Source organism: Equus quagga, chromosome 16, assembly GCF_021613505.1.
Source record: "Equus quagga isolate Etosha38 chromosome 16, UCLA_HA_Equagga_1.0, whole genome shotgun sequence".
In the NCBI taxonomy this organism is placed as follows: Eukaryota; Metazoa; Chordata; class Mammalia; order Perissodactyla; family Equidae; genus Equus; species Equus quagga.
In genome coordinates, this window is record NC_060282.1 from 46070180 (window position 1) to 46094050 (window position 23871).

Below are 23871 nucleotides of genomic sequence, written 5' to 3' on the forward strand. Positions count from 1 at the left end.
GGTAAAGTCAGTTACCTTTATTCATATTAGATCTTGAATCTACCATGTTTAACTCAATAATCAACTCAATAGATTCATTTTCTTAACCCCAGGTAATCTATCCTGGCTCTCATGTTTTCTATAGACTCTTTGGGAGAATGAAATATGTTTTATGTACCAGAGCTCATACAAGTAAAAATATGTTGACCTGTTATCTTGCAAAACATTTTTACTCTAAATTTTATTGACTATACTCATCACAATGATTTCTTGAAGTAGATAGTATTCTTACTTTTCTTTCTAGGAGCAGAATAAAACTGAAATACAACAAGGTTAAATAATTCAGATGTGGTCCCTGAAAGCACATCTCTTGGAACACATTTTTGGAAGCTGGTCATTAAAACTGCCATTCATTTAAAATTTACCAAGTGCCCAGAAATTAGGTAGAAAACTGAATAATTCAGTCAGATGGTTGGCTCCTCACTGACTTGACCCCAAATATTTAGATACTCTATCAGGAAAGCTTATTTCTTATACCAAAATATTTTTGTTACTTGGAATTGTATTGGGAAGGTGAAAAAAATTTCTTCATATTGAGGGAATGAGTGTGTATTAGTTTTTCATGGCTAGTAAGGATGTGCTTGTAATTTAATGAAAAAGAAATATCTGTTTAACATCACTTCTATAGAGATTAACAATAACATTTTAGGTGAGACTGAGAAAAAGGCAACAAAAAATACCCGATTTACTTAGCCTTTCATAGAATGACAAATGAAACATTTGTTGGAGGAACATGTAGTCATTTGTAGAGAATGTGGATCCAAAATTAGCAACATAAAGAATATTCCATTTCTAGGCAAATTTTACCACAAAATGAAAAATTAAATTTTTTAATACTGGTGTTAGATACAGAAAAAGGAATACAATATACAGTTGAAATGCTTTCCTTCCCCTCCTTCATACCTTCATTCCAAATGGATAACCACTGCTTTCCCAGCTAGTTTACCTTCCAAAAGAGGAATATCTGTTATTTTTGCCTGGTCAACATCTAATTTCTCTTATTTTGGTAAAAATACGTTGATTTTCCCTTGAGAGATCACTGGTCCTCTCTCTCACTCCAAGCGTTTTGCGTGGGCTTTATGTACCCCAGCCCCACTCTAGGGGTGTGTATGTACCTGAAAACCTGCAAAATCTGTTCATTCCATCTCTCACTTATTACTTCCAAGATGGGCATGTGACTCTAGTTGATTGATCAGAGAATATCTTGAAATTTTTGCTAAAACTATTGTGAAAGAGATGCTCTCTCTTTATTCTGACTTGTTGCACTGGTAGGATGCACATTCCAGGAGCTATCTTGTCACTCCTGGTGAGACAGCCTACCTGAAAGTAAAACCAACCAGAGGAAACCAAAACTGAGATGGAGAGAGAGGGAGGGAAGCAGGCAAAGAGAAAGTGATTCCTGAACACCTAGATACAACTCTGCCTGAAACTATAGCATTTCTTGGGTATTTCAATTACAAGAGCCAACAAACTCCCAATTTTACCTAAACTAATCTGAATTGGATTTTTGTCACTTTAAACTGAATTGGTCTTGACTGATAACCATCATTTTTTTCCCCAGCTATCTCAATTTTCACTCATCTTTAGAGATTCAGTTCAGGACAATTAATCCATAAGCTTACCCAGGCTGCCTGGAGCCCAGAGACCTCTTCCTCCTCTGAACTCTTACACATCAGTCTATTTGCCATTCATTTGGCTTAGTGATACCTCTGGCATTGTTGATTACATTATTATTCTATTTTCTCTGTGTTTATGACTCATTTACCAATAAGATGCTAAATTCTCAGAAGACAATGTTGTCCAATACTTATTCCCCACCTCAGGTCCCTAAGAGTTGACTAAGTTCTCCGGATCTATTTGCAAAACTCTAAGAGAGTTACTTTCATTACACAAATATATTATTTGTTCTAGTAACAGAAAGCCATGTAAGGGCTCACAGTTTTCAGTCAGCCTTCTATAACTAATTCACAAAGTGAAGAAATCATATCTTGTAGGACCTATACAAAATTAATGAAGGCAAAAGGGAACTGATAATTGTTGCATATTCACAATATACTAAATGAAATTCTCGGGCTTCACATATATTTACCTTGCTTACTCCTCACAACAGCCCTGCTAATTTAGTCTTGTTATTCTTTAGAAAAGAGGAAACAAATTCAGAGAGGTTAATTAATTTGTCCAAGATCACACCCTAGTAAAGGTATACTAAAGTTTATGTATTTTTTTATCTTTGCATTCTTACCACCTAGCATAATGTCTGGCATGTAAAGGGCACTAATAAAATACTAAGGAAATGAATAAATGAATGAGCAAACAAACAAATGGTAGAGACAAGATTAAGAGTTGTCCTTTTTGGTTCTAAATCTCCATTATACCGTTCTACCCTCAAACAGGATCATAGCCAAAACAATGCCATTATTTTTGTCACTTGTTTTTAAATTACATTGAATTTCTTAGCATTATTCATGTGAAAGAATTGAAATTTCTAGATTTCAACAGCATAAGCCTACTACAGAGATGAGGCACAGTACAAGAAGAATCCTGGGCTAAGCCCTAGGACATTTGGGTTAGAGGGGAATCTGGATATAAAACCTATTTACTCACTCAGTGTCCTTGAACAAGTTTACCTATATCTGAAATCAGTCATTGATGAAATTGAGACAATGATATTTACTTCCTTGTAAAATTATTATGGAGAATAAATAAATTATGCCTAGCATAGCTTCTGGTATATAGTAATCCTTTGCTAAGGCTGTTTACTGTTATTATTGTAGCACTATTTTCTTTTGAAGTCTGAATCAATTTTCTCATGGCCATACAAGTCTTGGTAATGTACAGGCAATTATATTTTTAACAATTTAGGTGTGATTTAGAATATTAAGGAAAAGGATAGAAACATCACTCACTAACAGATCAACTGATATTCATAAGCTCTCATAACTGAAAGTGATCCCAATATTACAACCAAGCACACACGAGAAATTATATTAGGACAATTGGTTTGCAAACAATAGAAAACACTGAATGACCAGGGCAAAGGTAGGACAAGCCCCAGGGCAGCTCAGAGGCCTTAGCAAGGTCATCCTGGACAGACCTCTGGGCACCGCCAAGTGAATAACGAGCACCAGTTGGAGGGTGGGCCAGACACTGTGATTGACAGTCACACCAGATAAGAACAAGAATTAGGACAGAAAATGAAAATAGATGACACCTATTAAGAACTTCTTAAGGGTCAGGCACCTTTCCAAGAAATTTGTATATATTATCTCATTTAATTTTTCAACAAGTCTGTGAGAGAGGCTCTGTCTTTACCTTCATTTTATAGATGAGAAAGTTAAGTAACTTGCCAAGATCACAGAGTTAAGTGGAACAGGGATTCAAACTCAGATAATCTGACTGCAAAGTCATACACTTAACCATCAATTCTACACACCTTCTGGATCTAGATGGAGTAGAGGAGATGATTACATTGCAGGAACAGAAAAGGAAAGGAATGCTGGGCTGCCAACCCGTAGATATGGATTACAGAAACCGCTTACGGTAGAAGCCCTGTGTTAGGGTAGATACTTTGCTTTGTACGCTTGAGGACCTGGGATCAGAGCAAGGTCTTACTTCTAGCCTTTGGCTGCCCATAGCTTAGTAATTTGAAGCTAAATTTTCTGTCTGTTTCTGTTACAGCAGATAAGCTCAGCTTTGTAAAGATAAGAATTTTCACAGTTTTCTGCTTTTGACAGAAAAACAACACATTTATGAGCTTGAAACTGCTCTAGATTTTAAGGGAGAAAAAGTACTATGGAAATAGAAAGTTTATTTTCCCTTATTTTGTTAAAAAAAAATCATTACAGTCAGAACTCGCACTCATGCACTCCCACATTTTGCACTGCTTGATGAGCCACTGCTTCTAATAGGGTCGTTGTTAGGGCGTGAGACTTTTTTTAAATGAATCACTCTTTTTTTTTTTTTTTTTTTTTTTTAAGACTGGCACCTGTGCTAACGACATTGACTATCTTTTTTCTGCTTTTTCTCCCAAATCCCCCAGTATATACTTGTATATTTTATTTAGTTGTGAGTCTTTCTAGTTGTGGCATGTGGGACACCTCCTCAGCACGGCCTGATGAGCGGTGCCACGTCCGCGCCCAGGATCCCAACCAATGAAACTCTGGGCCGCCGAAGCAAAGCACACGAACTTAACCACTCATCCACGCGGCCAGCCCCCAAAATGAATCACTCTTACTACACTTTGCTTTGACTTTCAAACTGGGAGGTGTGTTGTTGAAGCCTTCGCAATTATGCATATGCCTGAGAGCAAACATGAGTTTTACGCGGTCTCTGATCCCGACTGCTCTGTAATCAGTTATCTGATTCTCAGCTTCGCTAATTTTCCTCAGTTTGAGAAAGTAGTGAGGAATTACGAAATAAAAATCAGAATTATAATCCTGATTTCAAGGGCCAACCCTTAGTCTTTACATATTTTGGGGGGGCTAGGACCCCTGATTAGACCATCAGAGGGCTGTGGAGCCCAGTGGAGGGCCAGTGATGCCTGACTAAGCAGCTCACATCAAAGGACAGCCTTGTTACCAAGACATAGGAACATAGAGAGGGCCCAGCCCAGTGGTGCAGTGGGTAAGTTCACAGGTTCCACTTCGGCAGCCCGGGGTTTGCTGGTTCAGATCTTGGGTGCAAACCTACACACTGCTTGACAAGCCATGCTGTGGCAGGCGTCCCTCATATAAAGTAGAGGAAGATGGGCACAGATGTTAGCTCATGGCCAGGCTTACTTAGCAAAAAGAGGAGGATTGGCGGCAGATGTTAGCTTAGGGCTAATCCTCCTCACACACAAAAAAAAGAAACAAAGAATCACAGACCTCTGGATGGTACTCTGGAAGTTCCTCATCTTCAGGGAAAATACTCCCACTTACCAAACCTTTGTTTCACCCTTCTACCTGAGCTCACATTTTTACATGCTGATTGAATAAACCAAACTTTGGGCAAACAAATTGAAAGGTTCTTACCAATTCTCACTTAATCTATTAACATTGGCTATACAATGATACCCTGAAGTCTTCAAAATATCCCAAATACACAAATACAACATCAACTGTTCTTAGACTAGGGTTTTTCGAGCCAACATTATTTTCTTGAATTAGTAATTGAAAGAGTGTTAACTATTTTAGATCACCAAGGAAGCATTTACTGCATTAAATCAATAAAACCACTGTGCATTGGGGAATCAGAACATCATATTCAAGATCTTTGCAAATTCAGGTTATGATTATAATTATACTTATGTATGTGTAGACTGAAATACATGTGATACATAATATAGTGAAAGATCACCAAATCTGGACTCAGACAGACCTGGGTTCAAGAATCCTGGTTCTGCTGTTAGCATACAACGTAACCCAGAGAAATTATTTAACCTCTCTGAGCTTCATTTGCTTCATCTAAAAAATGGGGAAATAATAAAAATAGCTAAAACATTTAGCAACTACCATGTGCGAGATCAAGACTAATTGTTTTTGAGGCGTAATCTCATTTAATTCTTAAGACAACTTAATGGGAGAAGTATTATTCTTCTTTCACAGATGAGGAAACTGAAGCAGGGGAAGTTGAGTAACTTACTCAACATCATAAAACTAAAGCCTGTGTTCTTCCCATGGCTCTAAACCATCTATTTTGTATACTTTTCAAAATGACTAAGGACAATGTATATACCTAGAGTAGGGTCTCGCCCACAATATGTCCTCAATAAATTTTACTAATACTATTAATTAATAAACAACAGGTAAATAATAGCAATGTTGGTTTGATGAACTGATATATATAACTGTTTCATCTTCAGTTTTCAAGGTCAAATTGTTGGTTATGCACGTCTTACAAAGAGATTCACAAATATTTATTGAGCACCTATGTTATGACAGGCATTTTGCTCCCCGCTGTGGGCCTGGTGCTCTGTGACACAGGCCCGGTCTCAGCCCTCACAGGTTCACAATGTACAGGCTGCTGGAGGGGACTAAAAGCCACTGAGGAGAACCATAACCATCTCTTAATGAGATCAGGCATTAAATCGGGACCAAAAGTGCCACCCACACAGCCTACCTATTTGCTGACCGAGAAGGGCAGATGGAGAATGGCCATGGATCTTTAGCAAGTGCACATCAACAACAGCAATCAGATGGTGTTATTCACTACTATCACCCTTTTCATTGTGACTTTTCCTAAGGTTAAAAATATCTTTTTGCAAATTTTACAAATACCAATGTATCATTTCCATTTTCATTCACCCACATATATGTAAGCTTTCTCAGGAGTTTTGCATTTCTAGGTTTAATTCTGGGTTCTTTATATCAAAGCACTCACATCTCTCCTAAGCAATCCTATTCTGAGGTCTACCTTTATGTCTAAAATCCCAGCCAATGATTTAAAAACAACCAAAACAAAAAATCTCTCTAAGACACCATTATTATAACTAATCATTAATCATGTATTTTTTCCCATTTTTCCAGTAGCTTTTCTTTCACGTCAGATAAATTCCAAAAGCCAAATGTGCACTCTGGCAGGCTAGCTATCACACTGCTTATCACCGCTTATTCCTTGTTATTCCATCACCCACTGTGCAGTCCTCAAGGGTTTCTAGCATACGGGGTCTGCTACCCAGAGATCAAATACATGTAGCAGCTGTTTACTTGCAAATACAGAATGTGATGAACACATGGTACAGAAAGATGTTTTTTAATGTTGGTATGTTCTCATTTACATTATATTATCCACTATCCTTTCTCCCTTTTTCCATTTTGCACCTGTAATAGTCATTTTTTTCCCACTGAACTCCACTGAAATAGAAATGACTAGAACGTCACCAAGTGTCTCCAATAGTCAAGGCACCACAACACAAAAACAGTTCAAGCTTTCAGTAGTAATAGTGATAATATTAATCATAATAATAGAAGAAAATGAGCAGGTGCAAATTCTTACTATGTTCCAGGCACTGCCTGGGGACTTTACTTATATTATCTCATTTATTATTCATAATAACCCCATGACATAGGTAGATGTTGTTATCTCCATTTTATAGATGAGAAAGCTGAGAGTGCAGTTTGTTACCTACCCAAAGCCACCAAGCTAGGTGGCACCACTGTGATTTAAACCCAAAGTGGCCTGAATCTGCCCTCCCCTCACATTACACTGGGAATGAGGGAGAAGAGTAATAACAGAGTGGAATGTTCTTAATCATTATTAACTCATTAAATGAACACCCCTGAGCACCTACTCCTGGCTGGGCCCAGGGCTACTCTTAAGACAAGTTCCTTGCCCTAAAGAGGCATGTTTGGCTTGGAGAAGTAGAATCCCCACAAACAACTGCCATCCTCACCATGAGGGCAATAATCAGTAGATGCCAAAGTATGGAGAGCACAGAGAGGGTGGGGCCCTGCCAGGGGGACCTGGGGAAAGCTTCCTAGATGAGGTGCCTTTCGAGCAGGCATGCAAGTAATACATGAGAGTTCTCAAGCTGGCTAGGCATGGAAATGTTAGAGCAGGTGGAGATCAAAGCGGGGACAATAGCACAGAGATGCGGCAGACGGGAAATCACAAGCACTGCAGAGGGCCTGGTGAAGACTGTGGGAATAAGAGCAGAAGGGCAGGTGACTTTGACAGCACATAAGGCTCAGGTGTTAGGACAGGGAGCAAGGAGGAGAGAGGTATCATATAAGGCGCGGAGGCAGGTGAGGAAATATGGGACTGAACAGGACCACATGGGGCTGCCAGTGTAAGTGACCACTCTAAATAGCATAATGTATGAAGTTGTCATAAAATCCATCAAATCATGTGAACTGTTTTTTCAGGTGCTTTTTATTATAACTATGGATTATGATAGTGAGCCACCAAAGAAGCAAGTTTTTTGGAAAGAAGAGTGACAGATACAAAGCTAATAGCGACCCTCAACAGGAGCCTTGGAGTCCAAGCAAAGGAAGGTGGAGCCTAGGAACTTGAGAAGAGAGGGAGATAATGCCTTCCTGAGCTGTAAACGGCTGCTGAAATTCGAGGCAGGTAGCATGGAGATAGACGGATGATTCAATTGTGCTTTTGGCATCACTGGAGCTGGATATCAGGCATAAGGGCAATGCGTGGTATGAGGAGAAAAGGTAATAGCATCATTCCATCTGTCTTAAAATTAATCAAGTGGTCCAAGTGAAAAAAAAGCCCCTTTGAATTGATAACAACATAATTTTAGAAAACATTTTGATGGACAGGCTTAGTTATATATTATCAAGATTTGCGACACTATTTTATTGCTCCCTGGGTTAATATATTTTCTGTTTGTGGAAAGGTGTACAGTGCCAGTCAAACTTTTCTTGGCCTGGCTGCCTGGTGGCTAACTAGACTACAACTGTCAGATCTGGACTCTGCCTGTAATCTCCCCCCATAGATAAGAAAGTACTCTTTGTATCCTAAACTGGTCAAGAAGCTCTTGTCAAGAATATAGCTCTATTATGTACTTATAGTATAGCAGAAAAATAAACTCAGTAAGCCCTGATTTGGTATTCTATGGAACAAAATTTGTAGGGGAAAAAAGGAGTAAAAAGATGTTGCTTATCACAGCTTATAATTGGACTTTGTGCAGGCATCACTTAAACAGTATTTCCTTTGATGGAGTAATTTTTCCTTCTAGTTTCTCCCACTTTTCTGTCTCTATAGATTATCACTTCCAGCGCATACACTTCAAATGGGAGAGCTATGGTCAAGAGCCAAGGAGTGGAGATAAGTCTGGCAATCCATGCTTCCAGGTAGCCATCTTAAGAGTGCAGCAGGAGCCCCCAAGGCCACTATGAAGTTCAGTGTGGAAAGTCTAGACTTTGGTGTCACATAGACCTGGTTCAAGTCTCAGATCTATACCTTTTTCACTCTAAGACAAAATGAGTGCAAAGTGCTTGGCCAAATGCCTGGCATACAGTAGAAACTCAACAAATAGCAGCTGTTAGTGCTTTAAAATTAATTTAAAGCATAAAAGGGAAAAGCCAGAGCCCAAGTATAACTTCAAAGGAGTAAATTCTATCTTCCTGTCAAATGTAGATATCTCTGTCAACTTCTCATGAATATCTAGAGGCATGAAATTGCCTAAAACTCCAACTAGTACAACAAACTGACATTTTAAGTGTCAATTTCTTCGGTTCTCCTCTTGCTTCCATATTATTCTTTATGAGATAATCTAAAAGGTAAGAGATTAATAAATAGAAACTATAGATTTTTGGTCTTACCATTTTTGTCTGCTCTCCTCAGTATCTGGAAAAGAAAAAGGAAAAATTTTATCACCATTTTTTCTAAATATTGCAGTGAATGTTGTATTCACACATAATTCATTATTAAATAAAAGAAATTCCAATTTTAAATAAATGTTTCCACAATTGAGGTCTTTCTTTATAATAGTCAAAAACTGAAAATAACCCAAATGTCTATAAACTAGTGAATGGACAAACTAGCCATGGTATATCTACATAATGAACACTACTGAGCAATAAACAGGAAGGAGCTCTTGACACCTATAGTAACTGGGATGGATCACAAAGCAGTTATGCTGAGTAAAAAAACCTAGACACAAAAGAATACCTACTGTATGTTTCCATTTATACAAAATTCTAGAAAATGCAAACTAATCTACAGTGACAGAAAGCAAATTAAGGGTGGCAGAGGAATGAGCAGGCCAGGGAGGGCTGGATCATGAGAGGACATGAGGAAACTGCTCTGAGGTGGTAGATGTACTTATTATCTTGATTATGATAATGGCTCAATAGGTGTATATACATATATATACGTAAAACTCATCAATTTTCACTTTAAATATGTACGATTTAGTGTAAGTCAATCATATCTCAAGAAAACTGGGAATAGAAAGAAACAAAATAAATTGTGGATAAATAGAAGCTTACATGTCTATATTATCTTACTTCTATACATTAATTATATTATCTTGGACACATTTTAAATTGTCTTTGATGGATATGAACTGCTTGGCCATCCAGTATCTTTGGTAATGATTTCCAATTTTCTTCTGAGAAGCCAGACTTTCCTCTACTCTCGGCCCATATGCTCCAGGGTTGGGTAGAGCACTCAGGCCTGGCAAACAGGATGTCACATCCCTAAGGCCAAAGTGACTACTCAGGCATGAGCACAGTAAGGCCAGTGAATGGTAGGCCATGGTTTTTCTTGAGTTGTCAAGAGAGACACACTTTGTCTTCGGCTGGGTTTGAACTTGGGAAGATACATTTAAGGAGCTGCTGTCAGCCTTTTTGTTATCATATGCATCATGGGATGAACTGTGTCACCCCAAACCAAATGTTGAAGTTCTAACTCCCCATAACTGTGAAGGCAACCTTGTTAGGAAATAGGATCTTCGCTGTTGGAATCAAATTAAGATAAGATCTTACTGGATGGTAGTGGGCCCTAAATCCAAGGACTTTACAAAGAAAGAAAGATTCAGAGATGCAGGGAAACAGAGAAGAAGGCCATCTGATTGATGGAAGCACATATTCGAGTGATGCAGCTGCAAGCCAAGGAATGCAAAAGGCTGATGGCCACCACCAGAAGCTGGGAGAAAGGCATGGAACAGATTCTCCCCTAGAACTTCAGAGGGAGCAAACGGTCCTACCTACACCTTGATTTCACACTTCTAGCCTCCAGAAATGAGAGAATAAATTTTGTTGTTTAAACCACCTTTTGCGTAGCACTTTACTGTGGCAGACCTACAAAACTAATACAAGAACTAACCTAGAAATAACCAACACTCAAGAAAGCAGTGTCCAGAGACTTGGAGAAACTGGATCCTGATGATACTCTCTGAGCCCCTGATGAAGCCACCCTGACAGGACGATCTCTGCTTTTCATTGAGCCAATAAATTGTTATTTTATTTTTAATCTTAAGATAGTTTGGGTTATTTTTTCTGTTAGGAAGAATCAAATTAGTCCTGATGCTGTATACTCGTAGAAAAAAAACCTGGATAATATAATACACAGCTATGTTATATACAGTACCAAAGAAATGTCCCTTTATCATATTGCAAAGACAACCTTTAATCATGCAAAAAGGGCACTTAAGGATCATTTTTCCTGAGCAATATGTAGCTATGGTTAAGCAACCAGAGCTACTCTTATACTTAGGTTGTCACTTCTTGGTAGCCAGCTCGAAACATGAGCATAGTTATTAATTTGCAAAGTTGTCTGTTTTACTACTTTCTACCATAGAAACATTACCCTCCTTTCTCCTTTCCTTCTGTTTACTTTATGGAAATGAGGTATGGATAAATCTAATCATTATTACAATGTGTTTTATTACAAAATACTAATATTCCTACCAAAAATCTTACCCCTGAAAAATTTCCAACAGTTATGTATCACTCTGACTTGAATGCATAAGAAGTTGGTCCCTTTTTAAGACTGAATTTCTTTCATTATTGTAAGAGGACTGCTTTCAATAGTAAGAGCTTCTGTGCTTAGAGCAGAATGGCACAAATTCTTTCTACTCCATAGAGGTAATTTCTAGTGGAAATTCTGGGGACCCATCTCCATCATAACCAGCTTCTTCTTCTCCTCTGAAACTATGAAGCCCCAGCTGAGAGTCAGGGAGACATGAAACACAGCCTGTTTCCTACCTTTGATATTCTCTAAGATTCCATTTCAAGCTCTACCATGTCCTTATGAGTTCAAAGTGACTAGAATAGGAATAACCACACACCAGGACTTCTGTCAATTCATTTCATAAATATCTATCTTAAATAGCATCCAGCCTCTTAGAGATGAAATTAAGACAGTTGGTTTTGTTATTAAGACAGTTCTTTGTAATTAAATACAAACAGAACAGTCTCTGCTGCAAATTTTGCCTCTGAGACCACAGACTAATAAAAAATGTACTGCAGATGAGAACTGAGTTCATTATGTTATGCTACCATAGTAATCTGGATCAGCTAATCTTACTGGTTGCTGTCACAAGATAGAGAGTAAATGGATTTAAACATTATGGTCAGATTTAAAGCTTAAGTGCAGGTGACGCTATGTTTTTGCAACAATTTAAGGATTATCAAATAGCCTCCTTTACTCCAAAAGATATTCTTTAATGGCCTTGAGTGAAATTCTTCACTTTTCACTTTAAGTTATTGAAGACAGGTGTTAAAATGCAAATGTTACCTTGGAAGTATAAAATATTGACATAATCACCATTGACTGAACTAATATTCTCTAAGTGCCTCCTCCCAATGTATCCGGTTAAAATTAGGTAATGAGACGAGCTAGCCAGTCACTTAATGGACTCCTGAGAAACTGGGATATAGGGCAGGGAGTTGGGATTCATCCAGAATATGGAGTACCATACATAAGAGAAGATCTTGTAGGTGAGTCATAGTGTGTGGGCCTGGACATCCAGCAGGTAGTTTTGCTACCAGGCTACTAAATCATCACAAGGTAGGACGCAGGGAAGCAGGCACTGAAAGATGGATGGAAAAAAGGTAATCAGCACATACACTTTCATCTTCTAAATTTTGCCTCGTGTAGGCCTTGTGTAGGAAAACAATTTTTAATGTATGATAACAGTAAAACTAAGTTTTCCTTATTTCTGTTGCTTCCTGAAACTAGTAGAGTGGCATTTGCCTTGCCAACTAGGGCAGACAATAATGGGGCTAACTGTCATTCTCCCAACTGGACAATCTCAAATAATCAACTGTCCATGTTGATTAATCTCATTCAAATAATCAACTGTGCACCAGGCAAGATAGGAGGTGGCTGTAACAGAGTTCAGTCACAGAACTACTGTACCTGGGAAACTGTTTCTGCTCTGTCAGTCCCCTGTCTATGTCACCTCTCATACAGATGAGTATGTACAGGGCTTCGGAATGAAGTATCTTTGCAAGGAGAAACTATTACTCATTCCCACAAAGTCCCTTGACCATCCATGCACTGTGCCTTTTGTTCAGGGTATCCATGGGCATACATGCTTGGTTGGGGGAAGGAAGGGAAGACAAACAGTAAAGTCACCTCTCTCCCCTGGCGACTTTCCGGGCCCCAAATCTGCCTCATCACTTCCTTTCCATTTGAAAATCAAAGGAAAACTGTTTGGAAGAAGACAGTGGCATCGAGTGGGTAAATTTGCAACTAACTTCATTTGGGATTTATCTTGTTTTTGAGGATGAATTTAAGGTTTGCTTTTATCTCTTTACACAGTAGTAGAGTTGATTAATGTAACTACTCAAGAGAGGGCCTACATGCTATATAGACTAGTATTCTAAATTAGAGTCTATTCTCTATAATCTGGAATGCAGCAACCAGGGAAAAGACAGTATACTGGTGTAAAAAGGAAAATAATCATCATCCTCTTGGTCCTTCCATGTTGCTGCCCTCTGCAACCAGTTCAGCCCCTCTCCTGTGGCTGGTGGGGGTGCCCCATGCAAAGACACTGCACCAGCCTCAGTGGGCAGGCAAGCCTTGATCACAGCACTGGGTTTTCTAAGTCCCCCACTGAGTATGCAAGACTATTCATGATGAACTGATGCTTACTTGTCATTTTTTCAGAAAGAAAAGCATATATATTAGATTTATAAAGAAATAATCTTTGTATTAGTTTGTGGGTTTGGCTGCTGTTATTTATGCATTCAACATGGAACACTGACATAACAATAATAGTTCAAATTTATACCACACATTTTCCTTTGTTCCTCAGTTTTCCACCCTATGAACTCTTATTTCATACTCACAACAACAACTTTAGAATTAAGTAGCATATTATTGCTGATTTGGAGGTAAGGAAAATGAAGCAAAAGTCAACAGTTGTGGTAAATCTCTAGTTTTCTGATCTATGGCTAGTTTCTAACCAGCTGGACATGTCTAGTCCTGTCATTAACAGTATCCTCAAAAGTAGTTTAAATCATTTCTTACAGTATTGATTATTCCTATGGCATTGGAACATAAATCAAAGTTTTCCTCAAATTTGGAAATTAGTCTATGTGATGCAGAAGCATCTAATTGGTTTCATTTCTGTTCCTCCTTGGAATAGAGAATATCTACTTATAATCTGAATAGAATTCAAAAAGCAATCTTTCTTAGCAGTACTACTAGCATATATTAAAACTAATAAAATTATGTATTTATATTTCATATTTTATTTTTGCTAAAAGCAATATTATCCAGAAATGCATAATTCAAATCCCTAAGTAATAAATCCTTTTTTCATGTCACATATTTCTCCAGAGTGCTAGATTTTTCACAAAATATCTTGAAGAGAAGTATAAACAAAATCTTTTCCATTCGAGATAAAATTCAGTGGCAGTTTTTTTTGGAGACTCTAACATTTTACTGGCAAACAAGCATGTCAACACCTCTCATCAGTTTTATATTTTTCTTTTTAAATTCTAGAAATAGATATAAGAAGACAGGCTGTCCCATACATAGACTACGAGTTCCTTCAGGACAAGGACCTGATGCTGTTTATTTACAGACCTTGTGAACAATCATGCATATACAATAATAAATGACATTTTAATTTCCTTTTTTTCTTCTTTTTAAATAGCAGTTTGAATATGTGCGCCAAGTTGGTATATGAGTCAGGGAGGATGATGCTCCATTTATGTAGCTTCAATCCACTCATCTCCACAGTATCACCAGGATTTGTTAACTGCATTTAAAAAGTCACAGGGAAGCACTTGATGTCTTTGCAGATAGAGTGAAGATCAGGTCAGAATGAATGCAGGGCCCTCTTGCCCTCTTTGAATCAATTTCATGGCAGCTTAATCATCAACTTCATAACAGACATGATTTTCAGGGACCCTGACTCTCTCTATCCCTGAGGACTTCCTTCCCAGGCATGCTGTGGTGCCTCCTCCCTCTCTCAGCTCAGTTCCTCAAGGGCTTATCGGCCCTGAATGGCAGGATTTAAAAGGAATAGTATCAGTCACTTAAACCAGTAGCACCAATAACATATCTGATTGACCCAAGCCGAGGAGAGATGAGTGCTCATGAAGAATAAGATACTTAATAATCTTATCAAGTGAAGGAATGGGAAGCCCACAGATGTTTTGGTGGGAATAAAATGGCAGATCCAGAATGCCTGGATACCCAATTGGAACTGCATGGTGATGAGGAGAGAAGGCTGCCAGGAGACGCAATTAAACCTTGTCTGTATCTTTTGCCTTAGACCAGGTTTAATTATTCACAGAGTTTTCTCTCCCAATCAAAAACTTCCAGTTAATCCATTCAAAATAAACTTGGGAGGGCTCTTTGCCCCCTCTCCCTTATCTTCTTATCTCTGCCTCACCATTATGATACTAATAATCTGATTTCCTCATATTTTCATCTCTCCATAAATAAATGTATTTGGCCTCTGGCCCCCTCACTTGGATTTTAATAAGAAATGATAACTCAGAGAAGGGTAGAGGAAAGAGGACACAGCACTCCTCCATGCCCTTGCCCCATTTTCTATCATGCCTAAACAAGAAGCAGCCAGACTTGTTCCCACTGAGCCGGAAACTACCTTGGGAGACAGCAGGAATGTGACAACCGAGGGGCTGAGAGAACCAGGTGCCCAGCAGTCGACTGAGGGACAGGGAAATCACAAATCCTAAAGGCAGAAAAAAAGAGATGTGCAACAGGGTGAGAAATATAGAGAATACAAAAACAGCAGGAAGGGAGAGTAAAGCAAAATTGAGAAACAAATAATAAATAAAACTGCTATAAAGAGAGAAACCACAGCACGAGGGCAGAAAAATACCAGAGAAAGGAAAAGAAAGAATGAGAAAGAATGATCATCATATCAGAGAAATGGAGGAAAGGAATCAATACCCAAGCAAGGGGGAGGACCAAAGGAAAAGCAGTCAAAAGCTAGAATTGATGAAGATAATCACGGTAATCACAATTTGGAGAGGTATAGAGAGGGAGAGTAACAGGGACGAAAAACGGGAAAATGGGAGGTGGCAGTGAAAAAAGAATCATCTTGAAAGACATCTTTCATGGCCACGGCTGTAAAAAGAAAAACAAGTGTGTTTTCGGAGCAATTGTTTTCCGAGAGGGCTGGGTGAGAATGGCGGGGCATGGAAATCTCTGTTGCTTCCCCTGATCGCCTTCGAGCATCAGCGAGACTGCGGGCCGCCAACAGAACACATTAAGGATGAGTTGGGGCAATGCTCCCCCACTCCCTTAGCTCCCTTTAAAACGCCATATTCACTCGAATGGATCCTGCTGTATTTACAAATCTAGTCCCTATCGAAACCCAGACTGATGGGAAATTTAACTTTCGGAATTCTTTAAGGGTTGTTAAGCCCCAAGCTCCCAAGCCGCAGGTCTGTGACAGCCCTTTTTATAAGTTGAGCGGCGGTCATTTCTCTGGCCTTTGCCTCGGTAGTTTTCCAGGGGGAGAAGGGAGCAAGGTAGGAGGTGGTTCTCGCCGGTGTTCTGGGGCAGAACTCAGGCTGATCAGCACCTGGACTGACCCCCTTCCTCCCGGGGATGAGGAGAGACACTGGGGACCACCAACCTAACTCCTTCCCGCTGTACTTACGTCGAGGAAGATAGACATGCCTTTGGACAGCTGCAGGGCAGAGCTGAGCTCTTCCGAGGAGTTGTTGGAGGACGGCGACGTCTCCCGCGAATCCTCCATCCTCGGGAGACCTGACGCCGGAGGGAGGAGCGGGACTGGGAGGACGCAAGGCTCGGGCAAGGGCGTGGCCGCACTGCTGCCTCGCCGCCCGCCGCCACCAAGCTCGGGCTCCGGAGCGGGTGTGCGCTCCCCCGCGCGCCTCGCTTGCGTCTCTCTGCGGCTCGCTCTCCCCTCCTGGTCTCCGGCCTCCGCGCTGCCACGCGCTGGAACTCGCGCCTCCCCCTTCCCCTGGCTCACGGCTCCTGGAGCTGGCTCACCCCTGCGTTTAGAAGTGCGCCGGCCCCCTTGCCGGGGAGCAGACTCTGACCCCAGCATTGCCGTTGGCCTTGGCCAGATATACCCCTGGGGCCTCTGCCCACCTCACAACAGCTTCACATGCCGCGAGGGAGGAGGTAGCCCAGACAGAAAAGGAGAACAGATGGAAGGGCGTCTGTCCAGAACAGGCAAAGCATGAAGTAAGGACGCCCCCGAGCGCACCCCAGGGTGGAAACCCTGTGAGTTAGAAGGATTCAAAGAGGTTTTGCCAACTTTGCTTTTGTCCAAGCGGAGCTGTGTACACTCTCCAGCCTCTCCAAAGGTGGGTTAATTAGTAGATACTGCTAATCAACGAGGAGTTGGATTAGGATAGGGGTTAAACCACTGAATTTTGGAATCTTCGAGGCCGGAGTTGGAAACCTGCCTCGGTCACTTTATCTTGTGATCTAGCAAGTTACTAAATCTTTAAGCCTTAGTTTTCCTCGTCAGTAAAATGGCCACAATGAGGATGCTTGCCTCAAAGACTTTTGATGCATATATGTGATAGTACCATCGACAAAGGTAGTGTTGTGGACTTTGCAGAGTAAGCGTCAAAAAAAGCTTAGCTATGGGGAAAAGATTGTCAGATAACATTCAAGCAAGAAGTTTTCCAAAGTTGAAGTGACAATAAAGGATGCAGTCCCTATCTGTGCTTAAAAATTTAAACTAGAGTAACTCTTCAGTATTTGAGAACTTCTGCGAGGGCTGCAAAAATGGTAATCTCACCTTTCATCAGGAGAGATACCCACTGTTTACTGAGTCTCTAAAAATATGCAAGGCACATGCCTGTTGCTGTGGGGGTTACAAAGTTGAACTATCTGGGAGCAAGATGAGTCAATAAGAAAAGTATCTTGTCCAAACGAGACTCTGCCTGTGAGAATTGATGGGGCAGCTCCTAGTTCCCACCCCCGGCTTACTGAATCAGAATATCAAAGTATGCGACTTGGGCATCTATGTACCTCTCCCATGCATGATTCATATATAGCTGCTCTGTACCAGGGCCTAGACTAGAGCCAGGCCAGGGAGGTGCCTTACACACAACTACCCTGCACTTGCATGATCCTGAGAGTGACTGCCTTCCTAAATTTTGCACCCTAGGTGTCTCATTCACCTCGCCCAAGTCCCAGCCTTGCTGGATCCAGTTGTTCTCAACTCTGGCTGTACATTGGAATTACCAGGTGTGTATGCCAACCGTAAAACGTGGCCACAAATTCATGGACACTCTTCCCATGGAGGGGTGGGTCTCCTCCTCTTGAATCTGAAAGATTGTGATTGCTTTGATGAATAAAATGCAGCAGAAGTGATGCTATGGACCTTCTGAGGCTACGTGTGTAAACAGCCCCACAATTCTGCCTTTTCCAATGGAATATTTGCCTCTGGAGCCCTGGGCTTCCTGTGGGAAATCTGACTACCTTGAGCCTCCATGTTTTGAGGAAGCCCAAGCTATATGGGAAGCACGTGTAGACACTCTGGCTGACGATACCAGCTGAACTCAGCCTTTGAGTCATCCCAGCCTAACTGGTAGAAAAGTGAATAAAGAAACCTCCAGATGATTCCAGCACCTAGCTTGAGACAAGCCCAGCCATTTGTGTTGTCTCAGCCCAGATTCCAGACTTCAAAGAGCAGAGACACACCATCAATGCTGTGCCTTGTTTGAATTCTTGACCCACAGAATTAAGCACAATAACACATAATAAAATGGTCACAGTTTTATACAAATAAGTCTTGGTGTGGTTTGTTTTATAATAATAGGTAACCAAAATAAGCTTTAAAAAAACCCCAAAAAAACAGAAAAACCAAACTGATGCCTGTGCTTCCCCCTCCAGATTCATATTCAATTAGCACATAGTGAGCCCTAGGCAGCAGTGTTTTTAGAAAAAGCTTCCTAGGTGATTATGATGTACAGCCAGGATCAAGAACCACTGAACTGATCTATACTGTACATAGGGGAAAATAGCAGAATAAAATGCCAGAAGGTAGGCAGAAGCTACATGGCAAAGACACTTAGAGTCCAGGGGTAGAACTCTGGACTCAGGCAGGGAGTTAGAGACATTAGACTTAGTCAGGGAAGATACTGACTGGAGCTGTGCTTGAGCAATATGAATCTGGCATCTGTGTGCTTTTACATTCTCAATTGCAAATCTCATCATCTGAACTGCTGGAATAGCCCCTTCCCTTTGACAACTGCTCATCAAAAAAGAATACAAAATTATTAAAAAACAGACTGGCCAACTCATCAAATGGATACTGGTCATCCAATCACTGAAGAAAAAAAATCAGAATGAGAAGGAGGATGGGTACTGACCATAACCATTAAGTTACCAAGTTCACAAAAATACAATATTATTTCTTACTACCATTGGATGGAAGATTGAACAGATTTTTCTGCACCAAGCGCAGTTTAAGTCTGGCATCTCTGACCCAAGCTGTGGGTCCCTTAGTTCTTAAATTCAGCCCTACAAGTGGCAATACTTTTATGCCAATCCCATGATAACAAGAGCAGGTGATGAAGGAGACATTCTCTGATTCTAAAGGAAGAATAGGAGCATAATCCAGTAGTCATCATTCAAAACCAGGGAGCCATTTGTAACACTTCAGTAAATATGCCCTTTATACCTTTGCTGACACAAATGATATTTTCTGTACCTGTAGCTTTGCTTGTTTCCTCTAATGGTCTGTCAAGAAGAAATATAAATTATTAAACAACCAACTAGTCAATTTTCTTCTTTTACAATTTCAGCATCAACACCCTGATGCTATAGCTGACTTCTCTACTTAATGGAAATGTAATGTTTGCAGAAGGATCCAGTAGGAATGGATGGCAATTAGATTCCCATTCACAGCCAAATTCAATAGGCTCTACAAAGTGATAACCAAACATATTTTTGGTTTTCTTTTTATGTAGACAGTGCACATTTTTGAAAACTGTTTTCACACGTCCATTTCCTGAAACACAGATGCTCCACTGCTGTACGTAGTATCAGTCAAAAACAGGAGACAGCTAGAGAGAGGAAATGCATCTTCTTACTAACTTTTTTGTAGCAAATCCAGGGGGGAAAAAGGAATGTAATTCTAGATTCCAGCTCTCAGGCTTCTTCTGACAAGACTTTGACACGAAGGTATTTCTAGCATTTCAGGAGATAGCTGAGGGGGGATATATTATATTTCAATCCATCTCTGCTTCATGGAAGAACTGTTATTTAAACCACTTCAGCCAGCAAGGAAGCTATCTTATTAATATTTTAAAAATTCTATGGAAGGCTATCCTTTGTAGCAATGATTCAGAATCCTTTCAGTAAGTTTAGTGGACATATTCGTTGCTGTGGCAGCCTGAGATGAAACCCTCCTCCTCATCTAGGGAGCTGTCCTATAGTGTAGATCTGATCACAGGCAGGAGCCACCTCTTCTGAAGAGGGAAGGTGGTCCCTTTTCCTGTCCCCTGGCTACTAGAGCTGAGACTGAGACTAGGCTCAGGCAACAGGGTGCTTCATTTGGGACTTTAAATCTGGATCAAGAGACATTAAGGGAAGTTTATTAACAGTAGTGGGCAAAAGCAGCATAGTGTCAAGTGGCAGCAATGCCAGCAGAGCCCCTGAGACTACTTAACCAAGATGACAAGGGAACCATGGCTGTGATTTTGGCAGCCTTGTCCTCCAAATTTGATCTCTAGCCTTCCTATTGACTTCCTGAGAGACTTGGCATCCTTTTAAAACTTCTTTTATGTTTTACCTTAATCAGTTAGTTTTTGAATTTTTTTTTTGTAAGAACATTTAAGTTCTACTCTCTGAGCAAGTTTCAATTACACAACACAGTTTTATCAATGATAGTCACCATATTTTACATTAGATGCTCAGACCTTATTCATCTTAGAGCTGAAAGTTTGTACCCTTTTACCAACCTCTCCCTATTTCCCTCGCTACCTGCCCAGCCCCTGCCTCTGGCAACCACTTTTCTACTCTCTGTTTCTGAGTTTGATTTTTTTTTTTTTTTTTTTTAGATTCCACAAATAAGTCATACCATGCAGTATTTATCTTTCTCTGTCTGGCTTATTTCACTTAGCCTGATGCCCTCAAGTTCCATCCATGTTGTTGCAAATAACAGGATTTCCTCCTTTCTCGTGGCTGAATAATATTCCACTGTATATATACATGACATCTTCTTTATCCACTCATCTGTTGATGGACACTGAGGTTGTTTCCATATCTTGGCTGTTGTGAATGAAGCTGCAGTGAACATGGGAGTGCAGATATCTCTTTGAGATCCTGTTTTCATTTCTTTTGGATACATACCCAGAAGTGGGATGGCTGGATCATATAGTAGTTCTATTTTTAATTTTTTTGAGGAACTTCCATGTTGTTTTCCATTGTGGCTATACTATGGAAAAGTTAGTTAAGAAACTCTGAAAAATTAGTCCTGGTTAGTTTTTGATGCTTGAACTCTGACTGATGAATTCAATCTAAATTAGACCTATCAAAGAGAGCCATTTGTTAAGTCATTGAGAAAAAATTTGGTTAGAAAAAAAATGATTCTATTCAGACATTTGTTGAGTGCTTCATGGCAGGCAACTGTCAGGTATGGCTGGGAAATGATGAAAAAGGCAAGTCCTTGCTCTTGCAGAACATACGCAACTTAAGAAGACACTATTTTAATAGATAATTCTAATGCAGTGAGACAAGAGTAACACCAGAGGTTTGTAGTGAGTGCTGAGAGAAGACAGAGGTGGGCACAGCTCCCCATTAGTGCTTATTCTGCATGACCATTTGTGTAACTGTAGATGGCAAAACTAGGACTCAGGAGTAGTAAGGGCTATGGGCCAAAATGATTAACCATTAATGGCTATTGTCGTATGAGCTATTTTACCTTGGGGATAAAATTTTCTGTTATGCCACTGTGTGGGTAAATAAAACTCCTGTCTACTGGTTTATTCAACTTAGAGCTCTTCCATCTTGAGAAAGCAAACAAACCTCCCCCCAAAGCACCCAGTATCCTCCATCAACCCTATGCATTGCTACAGTCAGTGTGCCCTGTGTCATCTTTCTCATGGGCAAGATTTCTCATTTGTAAAAGCAGGAATGAGGAATCGTGTACAAAGGACTTAGCAATGCTAGGCAGAGAGATTGTGCTGAACAAAGATAGTCATTGTTATCCCCACCAGCACCACTGCTTTGCAACCATGTTGTAAGGACCAGACATTCACATAAAGCACATGGTATGGTGTCTGGCACATAGGAGTCTGGTAAGCAGTGGTGGTCACTATTACTGAGATTGGTATCCATAGCCCTGGACACCACTGATTCCTCCCTCCTTGAAACTCTTATCCCAGCTTTCTGATCATGTTCCGCTTCTTTTATTTAGTTTTCTTCAAGGGATCTTCTAATTCTCCTAGCCTTCTAAATGTTAACGTTTTCTAAATTATGTCCCTGGTTCACCTTTTCCCCTCTTTCCCACTCTCTCTTTCTCTCCTCCACATGTTGGTATTGTTCGATCCTGTGGTTTCCACTAATCTATGGGCTGATGACTACGTAACCAGCAGACTTCATCCCTCCCCTTGCCTATAGATTCATATTTCAACCTGGCTGATGCACATCTCCCTGTGGATTTTTCTTAGGCATTTTGAATTGATTGTGTCTAAAAATGAATTTACCATTTTCTCCTAATTAGCCTATCTTCCATATCTTGTTGAAGAATATTACCCTTCATCAATTCATCCAGAAGAGAAAGCTGGGAATAACCTTAGACTCCTTCCCTCACTGCCCCTCACCCTGCTTCTATCTTATCCTCACCTCTATCCAATCAGTTGGAAGGGTTATTTTGGAATTCACCCTCTCCCCTCCATCTTCATTGCCGCTATACGAGACCAGAAAACTGTCATCTCTCACCTGGAGAAATGCTCCAGCCACTTGCCTGGTTTCCATGCCTCCAATCTGTCCTCCCTCTAATCTATGCTTCACACTTTGCACAGAGGGAGCCTTCTCAAATGCACATCTAAGCATAGCCTAGAGTTGCTTAAAATCCTTCAGAGGCTCACTGGAGCCTTCAGGGTAAAAATCACCTTTGCTGCTGGCATCTCTTGCCATTCTCCCCCTGCCTCCTCCCCAGCCTCAACATTCTGGCCACACAAAATTGCTGGAGTGGTTAAGCAGACAAATTTTGATGTCCAAAAGGCCTGGGCTCAAATCCCAGCCTAGCTTCTTATTATCTTTGGATAATACTTTTGGATAATACATGTGACTTAGCCCCTATCTTTCTCAACTCTCAAATAGAAATAGAAATGCTACCTACTGCACAGAGTTTATATGAGGATTCAGTTAAATAATGCATGAAAAAGATTTAGCATGGTAGCTTGCACAAAAATAATGGCACAGAAATGTGGCTCCTTATCATTACTTGCAGATCCCTGGGTACACGTTGCTCTTCCACGCACCTGGGCTGTTGCCCTTGACATTCTCTGCCTAGAGTACGTGGTCTTCCTTAATCATTCTGCCCATGACTTAGTGGATTTTACGAACCAGCTCAGACATCTTTTCCTCTCAGAAGAGCCTCCTGGTTTCCATAGCACTCTCTACATACTCCTTTCATGTCTCTTATCCGTGCCTGTCTGTCTAAATTCTGAGATGCTGGAGAGTAAGAACTGCATTTTTCATCCATATCTGTGTCTGGTAAATTGCTTGACACATGGTAGGCACTCAATAAATGTGAAATGAATGAACAAAAGAAGGAAAGATTAAATAAATCTTATACTTAATATAGAATCAGAGTAAGAGATGAAGGATGTTAGCTGCTTCCTTGTCATAATATCCAATTACACGAATTGATCATAAAAAGAGGCAGAGACAAAGCAGAGAAGCCTCAAGATCTGGAGGAAGAGTTGTAAGCCTAGGCTGCTGAGGCTTGGTGCTGGGCCGTGG

General features: G+C 40.3%; 1 protein-coding gene across 1 annotated transcript in view; it reads right to left on the reverse strand.

The window, feature by feature from the left end:
- NECAB1 (N-terminal EF-hand calcium binding protein 1) overlaps positions 1–16682 on the reverse strand; it is a 171389-nt gene extending 154707 nt beyond the window's left edge. The window contains exons 1-2 of the mRNA XM_046641574.1: positions 16571–16682; positions 9297–9321 (exon numbers count right to left, since the gene is read on the reverse strand). Of these exons, the coding sequence (XP_046497530.1) occupies positions 9297–9321; positions 16571–16669 (124 nt within the window). The 5' untranslated portion in view covers positions 16670–16682. The remainder of the gene's footprint in view (positions 1–9296; positions 9322–16570) is intronic.
- Positions 16683–23871: the final 7189 nt, after the last annotated feature.